This window comes from Mastomys coucha, unplaced genomic scaffold, assembly GCF_008632895.1.
Source record: "Mastomys coucha isolate ucsf_1 unplaced genomic scaffold, UCSF_Mcou_1 pScaffold12, whole genome shotgun sequence".
Taxonomy (NCBI): Eukaryota; Metazoa; Chordata; class Mammalia; order Rodentia; family Muridae; genus Mastomys; species Mastomys coucha.
In genome coordinates this window covers 10,895,207-10,907,352 of record NW_022196894.1, presented here as the reverse complement: position 1 = coordinate 10,907,352, position 12,146 = coordinate 10,895,207, and the positions used below count along the sequence as shown (strand labels likewise).

The 12,146-nt window shown below is 43.0% G+C and overlaps 1 protein-coding gene across 9 annotated transcripts in view; it reads left to right on the top strand.

The window, feature by feature from the left end:
• The window catches only part of Marf1 (meiosis regulator and mRNA stability factor 1), a 56,700-nt gene that overhangs the window by 21,745 nt on the left and 22,809 nt on the right, over positions 1-12,146 (top strand). For 8 of the 9 annotated variants that reach the window (XM_031363132.1, XM_031363134.1, XM_031363139.1 and 5 more), the window contains 8 exons: positions 81-238; positions 325-483; positions 1,703-1,892; positions 3,030-3,208; positions 4,992-5,072; positions 9,455-9,691; positions 9,777-9,896; positions 10,438-10,613. In XM_031363132.1, the coding sequence (XP_031218992.1) occupies positions 81-238; positions 325-483; positions 1,703-1,892; positions 3,030-3,208; positions 4,992-5,072; positions 9,455-9,691; positions 9,777-9,896; positions 10,438-10,613 (1,300 nt within the window). The remainder of the gene's footprint in view (positions 1-80; positions 239-324; positions 484-1,702; positions 1,893-3,029; positions 3,209-4,991; positions 5,073-9,454; positions 9,692-9,776; positions 9,897-10,437; positions 10,614-12,146) is intronic. The other variant, XM_031363135.1, reaches the window with a different exon arrangement.

The following is a 12,146-nucleotide window of genomic DNA, read 5'->3' as shown; positions in this document are numbered from 1 at the left end:
GACTTAGTCATTTTACTCTATGTAGAATCTACCCATCTGAGATACTTAAGTTTAAGGCCACGGCACTTGTGTCTTTACAGGAGCTGTGCCGAATGGAATCAAAGACTGGCAATAGAAACATTGACCATCAGCAAGGCAATGGGAGGCTGGCAGCACTGCCTAACAGTGGCCCAACTGCTTCTGTGCCCATCCTGAAGAACACAGGTGTGACAGAGCCACTTTACAGAAGCAGTCAGAAGTATGTCCAGTTTTTCTTTCATAGGAGTTGCTTTTCTGAAATTATGGAGACCTATGGCATTACTCTCAAATTCTCTGTTCCTTTAGAAAAGAGAATCTCAGTTCTCGGAGCACTGCCAGCTCTCCCGTAGAGAAGAAGAAGAGAGAGGAGACTGTCTTCCAAGTAAGCTGCCCATCTGCATTCAGCAAGCTGATCGCCTCAAGGCAAGTCAGCCCTCTGCTCACCTCTCAGTCTTGGTCTCCGAGGTAAGTCCAGCTTTTTCACCCATGGGGTGGCTATGCAGCAGGAAGGTTATAGATCACTGCATTACAGACATCTCTCACTGCCAGGCCCTCCCTTCAGGTTACCATAGCTGGCATTCTGAGGCAATGTGTTCCCCATTGTTCCTCTTCCATTTGGAAAGCTAGGTAAGTCCATGTCAACAGGGAAGAGCATTAAGATGTCCTCATGGTCAGGTGTGGTGGTGCATGCCTGTAGTCTCAGAATTTGGGAGGCTGAGGCAGGAGACTCACAAGCCTGGTGAGTTCAAGGCCAGCCTGTGTAACTTATCAAGCCCATAAATAAAAACAACCAATTAGACAAACAACATCTTACACTATTTTGTGTTCAGGGAAGCTGGAATGAGATGTGCATTGGCTGCTCATGTAGAAGGCTGTTGGAAACCTACTTTGTAAGACTTGGCAGATGGGGCTGCTATAAAGATCAGTTCTCACATTGCATTTTCTGTATAGAGCTGGTTAAGAATCACTGCAAAAGCCAAGTACAGCATCGCACACTGTTGACCTGGGCACTCGGGAAGCAGTGACCTTAGATTTCTGTGAGATCTAGTCCAGCCTGGTCTACATAGTGAATTTCAGGGCAGCCAAAGCTGCGTGGTGAGACCCTTCAAAAAGTTTTAAAAAAAAAAAAGTTATTGCAGAAAGAAAATGTATAAATGTAAAATGTGTAACAGTTGACACCAGAGCCTGCCTTCTGGCGGAGGAGGTTAAAATTAAGCATAAGAGGCTAAATTTTTTATTAAGATTTATTAATTTTTTATTTATATGAGTACACTACTGCTGTCTTCAGACACACACTAGAAGAGTGCATGGGATCCCATTACAGATGGTTGTGAGTCACCATGTGGTTGCTGGGAATTGAACCCAGGACCTCTGGCAGAGCAGTCAGTGCTCTTGACTGCTAAGCATCTCTCCAGCCCGAGGCTAAATTTTTAAATTTGTAAGACTAAAATGCTAAGAGTGGAATTTCAATTCAGAAAGGCTTCCTAAGGAATATTTATTCCTTTTTGCTTTAAATATTTCTGTGAAATAACGTTTGGTATTGAATAATTTTTTTATTTAGGTACACTCATCCTTTAGACATTAAGCCTAAATCACATAGGAAAGCCTCTTCCTCAGTAGCTTCAGACAAAGCCAGAGTGCAAAACCTCAGTGCATAGAACGGTATCTTATGTGTTTTCTCCAGGAGTATGTCTCCAAACCTTTTGAATAGAGCCTCACCACTTGCTTTCAACATTGCCAATCCCAGCAGCGGTGCTGACTGTCCAGACCTATTTGCAAATGGTGTTGACATCCAGGTCAGCAATGTGGACTACAGGCTGTCCCGGAAGGAGCTGCAGCAGCTCCTCCAGGAAGCCTTTTCCAAGCATGGTCAGGTAACTTCAATCTTGTTATTTGGGTAATTGGTTTGGATTTTTGGAAGTGGGTCATATTTTCAAGACAGGATCTTAAACATGTGAGAGTCTTTCTGCCTCAACCTCCCAATTGATATGAAATGCATAAGCCACAATACTCAGCTTCACTCTTTCATTTTTTAAAAAAGACTTATTTTTAATTAGTTGTATATGGGTGCCCTTGAAAGCCAGTGGTGTCAGATCTCTTGGAGCCAAAGTTTCAGGAAGTTTTAAGCTGCCCAGTATGGATGCTTTGACTGAACTCTGGCTCTCTGGAAGACCAGAGAAAGAATGGTGTAAGCTCTTAACTGTTGAGCTGTTTCTCCAGCTGTGTTCCCCTCGCCCCCACCTCCTCCACCTTCCCCACCCCTCCTACCCACTTCCTTGCTTGTTTTATTGAGCTGGTAGAGTTCAATATCAGAGGGTGTAATTGGACACACATAGCCATAGCTGGGACATGGGTATGACTGGGCAGGTTTGAACTTCTTTGCCCTTCTGTGTGTTAGAAGAAATATAGAACACATAGTTTTTATGATATCACCCTACAGAAAATAAAACTAGCCATAAGACGTGCCTGTCTTAGATAGAGGGACTTATTTAGAGCTGTATGCAGAAATACAGAAAGTTTAAAGCTGTGGTTCTCAACCTTACTAAGGCTTTCCCTTTAATAAAGTTTCTCATGTTGTGGTGACTCTCAACTATAAAAATCATTTTATTGCTACTTTGTAACTAATTTTGCTACTGTTATGAATTGTAATATGTAAGTATCTGATATGTATGATATGATACCCTTGTGAAAGGGTTGTTTGACCATCAAAGGGGTCTTGACCTATAGGTTGAGATCCACTGGTCTAAAATAATGTTGGCTACATCTCATTGTATCCAGCCCAGTATTTAAGTGCAGCTTGCTTTAAAAAACAAACAAACAAACCCACCTTTTATAAACCTAGCATTTTGCAGAATTGTCTGTCTCTGAGAGTGGTATGTGCCAGAGCACACAGGCAGACCAGCCAGGAAAGCTGCTTTGAGGATAACTTTCACTCTGGTCAGGTTACCTTGGAGGCCCTGACAGGCTCTAGGTAGATGTTGGTAGTGCTGTTTTATTTTGTCCTATTGTAGGTGAAGAGTGTTGAGCTCAGTCCCCATACTGATTACCAGCTCAAGGCCATTGTGAAGATGAGAAACCTGTGTGAAGCAATCTGTGCAGTGAACAGCCTCCACAGGCACAAAATTGGCAGCAAGAAGATACTGGTCTCACTCTCCACAGGAGCTGCCAACAGGTCACTCTCTTTACTAAGGTAAAAACATCCTAGCCATGCACTTCAGAACATAACAACTTGACCCACAGATGGTTTGGAAAATAATAAAAATTGACTTTATCACACTCCCATTCCTCTTATATGCAATAATGGTTATTGTGAATTGATAGGGTTTGAAATCTGCCCTCTGGCCCTTGTGCAAGTCATTAAGCAAAAGCCAAACACAGCTTGAACTTGGCAGGCCCTTGGGAGTGAAATAGCATGCTGTATACCCAGAGCAGGTTCTAAGACTAGCAGACCTCTACAGTAAAGCACAGAATCCTGAAGAGTGTACAGTCCTGCCTCAGAATCCTAGTGTAGTGTCTTTCTGTTGACTAGGCTCTTTCGACTTTTTTTTTTTAAAGATTTATTTTATTTATTTTATGTGTATGAGTACACTGTAGCTGTACAGATGACCATGAGCTATCATGTGTGTGGCTGCTGGGAATTGAACTCAGGACCTCTGCTGGCCCCACTTGCTCCGGCCCTGCTTGCTCATAGCTGCCTTCAGACACACCACAAGACGGCGTCAGATCTCATTATGGGTGGTTGTAAGCCACCATGTGGTTGCTGGGATCCGAACTCAGGACCTTCGGAAGAGCAGTCAATGCTCTTACCCACTGAGCCATCTCGCCAGCTCTCTTTCAACTCTTAATAGCAGGTCCTCATGCTGTTGTAGAGAGCTAGTGAAATAAGATACATTCTGTATTTTGGAATATCTGGGATCTTCTCTGATATTCCAAAATATCAGTACTTAAAGTTGTGGGTGGTTTTTTTTTTTTTTTTGTTGGTTGGTTGGTTGTGTTTCTTAGAATAAAAATAATACTCAGGTTTTTGCAGTGTTTGGGGAGGGAAGAAAAAAGGAGAAAAATGCTAATTCTGTGGCTCCAGGCTAACCACCCTTCTGGGTTGAGTTTTTTTGTTTTGTCTTTCTTTGACTATTTTTAGTACCTTTCTTATAAAGGGTCATGAAGATGATACTGTGTGCAGTTATGTGTCCACTCGCGTGCAGAAATTCCAGTCCCATCCATCTAACACATAAGCCACACATGTCAAGAGATAATTTAAGCTATTCTGCCTTCGCTGAGTAAAAACTCAGTGTCTGTCCCCATCCCCTGTCCTCAGGACAGTGTATGTCCCCCATCCCCCATCCTCAGGTCAGTGTATGTCCCCCGTCCCCCATCCCTTGTCTCAGGTCAGTGTATGTCCCCCGTCCCCTGTCCTCAGGTCAGTGTATGTGTCCCCGATCCCCTGTCCTCAGGTCAGTGTATGTCCCTGTCCCCCTGTCCTCAGGTCAGTGTCTGTCCCTGTCCCCCTGTCCTCAGGTCAGTGTCTGTGTCCCCCGTCCCCTGTCCTCAGGTCAATGTATGTGTCCCCCGTCCCCTGTCCTCAGGTCAGTGTATGTCCCCCGTCCCCTGTCCTCAGGACAGTGTCTGCCCCCATCCCCTGTCCTCAGGTTAGTGTATGTCCCCATCTCCTGTCCTCAGGACAGTGTCTGTCCCCCGTCCCCAGTCCTCAGGACAGCCTATGATTTTCTGCTACATAGATGTGTGACATGGTGTTCCTGAGTCATAGGGATGGATCAGTTTTCATGGCTTGTCCCAAAAATCCTTTTGATTTTCCTTTTAACTTTTCTGAAAAGTAGGCTGTAACATTTCAGAAACTTTGCTTTGCTTTCAGTTTACTTTGCTTGACATTGTGTTAATTTTATGAATCTTTAAAAAATATACTTTGGAATATATGGGAGTGGTCTGTTCTCTAACTCATGGATTTTGTCCCACAGTACAAAAACAATGTCTATTCTTCAGGATGCTCCTGCCTGTTGTTTGCCTCTCTTTAAATTTATAGACATCTATGAAAAGAAGTAAGTTCCATTTATTGTTCTGTTGATGCACTAGTGATTGATGACTTCCACATAAAAAAGTTGCCATGCTCACCCTTAAGGAACTTCTCACCAGGGAAGACAAACAAAGCAGATTGTGCTGTTTAGACTGGAAATTTGAATCTTAACTTTTTTTTTTTTTTTAAATATTTTTAGCAAATTTAGACTTAAGTTGCTGTCATAGTTAGGGTTTTCTTGCTATAAGGAGACACCATGACAATGGCAGATCTAAAGGAAAACATTGAACTGGGGCTGGCTTGTAGTTTCAGAGGTTTAGTTTGTTGTCATTATAGTTGCATACAGACAGATATGGTGCTAGAGAGGTAGCCGAGAGTTCTACATCTGAATCCCTGGGCAGCAGGAAGATAAACACTGGGCCTGGCTTGAGACTATGAAACTTCGAAGTCTATCCTTAGTTGACATACTTCTTTCTGACAAAGCCACACCTATTTCAACAAGGACATATGTGGGGGCCATTTTCATTCAAACCGCTACATTCTACTCCCTGGTCCCCATAGACTTAGTAGTCATATTGTAAGGCAAATTCCATTTACTCCGACTTCAAAAGTCCCCAAAGTCTATCATGGTCTCAACACTCCAGTGTTCAAAGTCTCTGATACCCATGGCAGTTTCTTTAATTGTAATCTAGAAAATCAAATTAAAAGACAGATCACATATTTCTTTTTTGTTTGTTATTTTGTTGGTTTGGTTTGGTTTGGTTTGGATTTTTTGAAGCAGGGTTTCTCTGTATAGCCCTGGCTGTCCTGGAACTCACTCTGTAGACCAGGCTGACCTCGAACTCATAAATCCTCCTGCCTCTGCCTCCCAAGTGCTAGGATTAAAGGCATGCACCACCACTACCCTGCTAAGATCACATACTTCTAACATACAGTGGCACAGACTATACCTTACCATTCCAAAAGGAAGGAATAGGATATAATGAGGAAATACTGCACCAAAGCAAGATTGAAAACTAGCTGGGCAAACTCCAAACTCTGCATGTCTGAGATCAAAATGCTCTTCAGATCTCTGACTTCTTTCAGCTTTGTTGACTGCAACACACTTCTTTCTCTTGGGCTGGTTCCACTCCCTGTTATCAGGTTTCCTCAGAAAGTATCACATGGCTCTGGCATCTCCAATATTTCGGTGTCTCCACTGCATTCCAGGTGTCACCTTCACAGCTTCACATAATGGCATTTTTATGCCATTGTGCAGGGACACTCCTGACATAGGCTTGGCTTTAGTTGTGTTCCTTTGTCTTGGTAAAAACTAATTCCAAAAACTTTCTTCAACCCATGTGGCTAAAGCTGCCAAATTCTGCTGTTTCCTGGGGTTGGAACATGGTCCCCTTATTTAATTACATCTTCACCAGCTTTGTGTTTTCAAAGGTTTCTCTCTCTGCCTAAGCTTAGCTGTCCTGGAACTCATTCCGTAGACCAGGCTAACCTCAAACTCAAAGATTAATCAGCCTGTGCCTTCTGAGTGCTGGGATTAAAAGTGCACACTACCATGCCTGGCCATAAGCTTTTCTTTAATTCCCTTTTTATGTTTCTTTAATTCCTTTCATAAAGTGGAAGCTTAGCTGGGTGAAGGTATTGCCCTGAGGTCACCACTTCCTTTATTCTGCTTAGCAACTTCTGTCTTAATTAGGGTTTCTTTTGCTGTGAAGAGACGTTATGACTATGGCAGCTCTTAAAAAGGAAAACATTTCATTGGAGCTGGTTTAGTCTATTATTGTCATAGTTGGAAGCATAGTAATGGAGAAGGAGCTTGAGAGTTTTATATCTAGATCCAGAGGCAATAAGGACAGACAGACGGGCACACACACACGCACACACACACAGGGCCTGGCATAATCATCTGAAACTTCAAAGCCTACCCCCAGTGACATACTTCCTCTCACAAGACCACACTTCCTAATAGTACTACTTGGTAGGAGCTTATGGGGACCATTTTCATTCAAACCATCATAGCTTCTAAAACTAAAGCTTTTTTTATTTTGTTTTGCATACTAGTTTATTACTCTTCCAATGGCATTTGTGAGCTTGCTTTATACTTTAGACAGGAATTAGAATCTTCAGTGTCGGGCTGGAGAGATGGCTCAGCAGGTAAGAGCACTGACTGCCCTTCTGAAGGTACTGCGTTCAAATCCCAGCAACCACATGGTGGCTCACGACTATCCATAATGAGATCTGACACCCTCTTCTGCTGTGTCTGAAGTATACTTACATATAATAATAAATAAATCTTTAAAAAAAAAATCTTCAGTGTCCAATGTAAAGTAGATGCATAGCAGGTATTAGTGGAATGAAAGGCTGAGGTACTGCAGAATATGTAGATTTGCATTTGTTCTGTATTTAGAGTTTCTTAGAAGGAAAGAGAAAGATCTCAAAAAATTTTCTGTGAGTCAAAGAGAAATGTCAATGAAAAGGAGGTACAGGCAAGAGAGTACTTCAGAGAGGAATGAGGGGAAGAGAAGGATGGTGGTAAGAGCTGTTCTCAAGGAGAGGAAGAAAAGACACACAATTCTACACCAGTCCCAATTTTGTGCTGATGTAATTGGAGTACAAAGAACTATGTGCCATAGAAATATTAAGTCTCTTTGAGATCTGGTGGCCAGCATTTGGGAGTGGAGGCCAGAAGAGTTTGAGACATACTCAGCTGTGCAAGGCCAGACATGAAGATGGCTGTCTCAAAAATTAAATGGATGGATGGATGGATGGATGGATGGATGGATGGATGGATGGATGGTGGATGGGCTAGAGTAGAGATTCTCAGCCTGTATGTCGCGGCCCCTTTGGGTGTTGAATGACCCTTTTACGAGGGTGACATGCCAGATGTCCTGCATATCAGATATTTACAGTAGCAAAATAACAGTTATGAAGTAGCAACAAAAATAATTTTATGGGTCAGGATCACCACAACATGAGGAACTATATTAAAGGGTCACAGCGTTAGGAAGATTGAAAACAACTGGACTAGAGAGATGGTTCAACAGTTAGGAGGAACACTGGCTGCTCTTGTAGTAGACCCAGATTCAATTCCCAGCACATGATGGCTCACATCATATCTCCAGTGGATCTGATGCCCTTTCTGACCTTGTGGTGCACAGACATACATGAAGGCAAAGCATGTATACACATCAAAGAATAATTTTTAAAGACAGCCCTTTTTTTTTTTAAAGGACTGGTGTTGGGTAGGAAACAAGATGGTAAGGTTAAATGTGGGACGTGTTTAACAGGAAGCACTTGGTTGAGTAGAAAGTTGTATTGGGTGTTGGGTTTGGACATAAAAGTTCTAGGGCATCCTTGGCGTCTCAATATAGAGAGAGTTGGAGTGCTATTTTGGAGGCTCTGTGTGAGAAATGTTGGCTCTGAAAGTAATAGCTGTATTTGATGAAAAGGCATTATTTATGATGGGCAGGGGAGCAGATAGAACCAGAAGAGGTGGAAGGGAGAGCTGGATGGAAGGCTAAGGAATCAAGCAAGGTCCCAGAGGGCAAAGGTAAGTAAGGAAAGTATGTGGAAAGAGAACATGCCAGACATTGGGGAGTCTTCAGTGAGGTAAGGTTTGAGGACGACTGACTTAGAGCCAGGAAGGAAGAGGTTAGAGCATGGATGGATGCCAATCCTGAAAAGTTGGTTATTTTCACTCTAAAGGAGATGGAAGTTTAGGACCAAGAATAAGAGAGCACAGAGAGAATGCTTATCTCCCTGTGTGGGGAGATTCCAGATACTGGTGTTGGAAGGGAAGAAGCTTGATGGATGTAGGGTACTGGGAATAGAACCTGAAGAGGTAGGAAGAAATTACTAATACCCAGGCCTAATCATATTCGGTCCTCATGTAGCAGATGTGGTACAAGTTATCACAACATTTAAAGACAGCAAAATTGAGACTTAAACTTGTTTGTCTTAACTAAGTTTATAAAAGGCTGAAGTAGAGTCAGCATATGAACTCAAATCTGTCTGCATCCAGAGCCTAGGCCATTATGCTCCAGCTATAGCAGGTCCAGGTCAGGGTTGAGAAGTCCAAGTACAGAGGAGAGTGGTCCAAAGTTGAAGTCAGTGTGGTGTGAACAGCTCTTTAAAAGGAGTGCACTTCAGGAGGCAGTGGTTGGAGGTGACACATGTTGAGAGCACTCCCATCGTAGACACTGGTGACACTGGCATGGGAAGGGGCTATGAAATGGTAGTACTGTTGTAGCCAGCAGTGATGATGTGGTGTCAAGAGTGAGCAAGCTCAGTCAATAGTTTACTCTTGGAGAGATGGGAAAGCCATTCTGTGTTGTTTTATTAAACAGGTCAGGTATTTCTACATAATCAAAGAAAAACATTCTAAACCAGCATCTCTTTTCTTGTTCTTAGGTATGGACACAAGTTAAATGTGTCTGATTTATATAAATTAACAGACACGATTGCAGTCCGTGAACAGGGAAATGGGCGGTTGGTATGTCTCTTGCCCAGTAACCAGGCCCGCCAGAGCCCCCTGGGTTCTTCCCAGTCACATGATGGCTCCTCCACAAACTGCAGCCCAATTCTGTTTGAAGAGTTGGAGTATCATGAGTCTGTCTGCAAGCAGCACTGCTCTAACAAGTACTTCAGGTAATCAGTGCCCTCCAAAAAGTGTAAGCAGGGAATGCTTTCCCCTCCTGAGAAGTCAGCTCACTGTTTGCTGTCTTTCCTGCAGAGATCTTGTATTTGATCCAGACTCTTACAAGATTCCTTTTGTGGTTCTCTCTTTGAAAGTGTTCGCACCTCAAGTTCATAGTCTTCTGCAGACCCACCAGGGCACTGTGCCTTTGCTAAGGTGAGCCATGTTAGCCACTGGGAGTAGAGTGTTGGTAGGGTCATTCCTGAAGTCTGCCTACTGATGGAAGCAAGTATTAGAAGGAGGGCTCTGTCCTAGGGTTGAAGCTTTGAGAAATGGATCATGCACTTAGTATTTCAACAAGAAACTGGGTTTATATGTTGAATTTCACAAACAAAAGTAAGAACAGTTTCTTCATTGCAGGAAAGAGATGCTTCCAGTTTGAAAGCTGTACAAGTGCCATGAGAGTACATCCTTTCACCTGTGTTCAGGTGCCAAAGCTGTAAAAGAGTTCAGTCATTAGAGTACATTGAACCACTCTGGGCTGCAGACAAAGGCCAACTTGAGACTTGGTGGCCTTGACAATCCGCAGTGCTTTACCTAACTTCCTACTGAAAACTGCCCAGGGATTTTTACAGATATTAGAATGTGTCATAGAGGCAGTACTCCAGCAGCTGCTTCTCACCAGATACACTGGTTAAAGCCTGCTGTTGTTCGCACTGCCTTTTCCTTACTCTCACTTAACCTTTTATCCCTTCAGCTTTCCAGATTGCTATGCTGCGGAGTTTGGTGACCTAGAAATTACACAAGACAGCCACAAGGGTGTCCCCTTAGAGCACTTTATCACCTGCATTCCAGGAGTGAACATTGCCACTGCTCAGAATGGTGTCAAAGTAGTGAAGTGGATTCACAACAAGCCTCCACCTCCCAACACTGGTAAGTGAGCCAGTGTCAGAGACTGATGTCTACAACAGCACCATTTTCATTTTGGAGTGTCTCCTCCAATCTTATAACTCCCCAGATATTAAGGACTTGGTAGAACCTGACTTCTGAAGATACCAAAATTAGGCCAGCAAGAAGGCTGAAGGCTGAGAGAGTAAAGGCACCTACCATGAAGCCTAAAATCCTGAGTGTGAACACCAGGATACACATGGTGGAAGGAGAGAACCAGTTCCCATATACATAAGTGTACACACACTTCCTTTTCTTTGGCCCTAATGTGTCTTCCTTCTTAGGCTTGCACTTCTGTTTAACGGTAGAAGGGTAACTAGAAGCCTGGCCTGAGTCAGGAACTCTGGGAGAGCCCTAGACAGAAGCTCCTTTCCCTAAACCTTGTTCTCTCCTCTCTCAGTCTTAGGCTGCACAGGGCCATGGGAGACTCCCAACCTCTCTCTCGTGCTGAGTCCACAAATCCCTTCTACTTCTCTATAAAGATTTTTGTCTGATTTTTTTATGTTTTGTTTTTAGTTTTTCTATTATCATCTTTGTTATCATTATTATTGGAGATAGTGTCTTACTTATATAACCAAGGCTTGTCTTAAATTCATAATTCTCTTGCTTCAGCCTCCTCTGCCCTAATGCTGAGATTAATTTAAGGACATTTGCCACTATACCAGCTCTACTTAGGCTTTTTCTTTTTTAATAATTTATTTGTATTTTATGTTCATTGGTGTTTTGCCTGCATGTATGTCTGTGTGAGTGTGTCAGAAGCTCTGAAACTGGAGTTACAGACAGTTGTGAGCTGTCATGTGGGTACTGCGAATGGAACCTGGGTCCTCTGGAAGAACAGTAGCCTGTGCTCTTAACTGCTAAGCCATCTCTGCAACACCTTTTTTTAGATAAGCTTTTTTTCTAGTGTAAATTACTTTTTAAAAACCTGATGGTGCAGACCTGTTTGTCATAGCATTTAAGAGACAGGCAGGAATATTGCTGTGAATGTGATCTTCAAAGGATGGTCCAGTCCTGCTAGGGCTATAATGAGGTAGGTGAATAGATCTGGCTCTGCCTCAGTTTCCCATCCTGTTCAAATTACTGTTTCCCATGGCTTTCTGGGTAAATTTTCAGTTCCATAAAATTTCAGTTCCACTATTGGTTAATTCTGTTCTCATGGGCTACCTCCCTGGTGCCTATCTTTACTATGTCTGGAGGAAAATATGATGAGTAAGTTACAGATGGCTCTTTGAAATGTAGCCAGTGTTATCTAGGAAGTCCTTGTTCATCTTCACTTCTATCATAACCCTAGAGTGCTTTGTGGTTTTGTTTGTTTGTTTGTTTGTTTGTTTGTTTTTTGAGACTTAGGGCAAATGGTTTGCCTACCTGTAGTAGGACGGTCTGGTCATGTGTTCTGTGGTGCCCGTGTGTAGTAGGACGGTCTGGTCATGTGTTCTGTGGTGCCTGTGTGTAGTAGGACGGTCTGGTCATGTGTTCTGTGGTGCCCGTGTGTAGTAGGAGGGTCTGGTCATGTGTTCT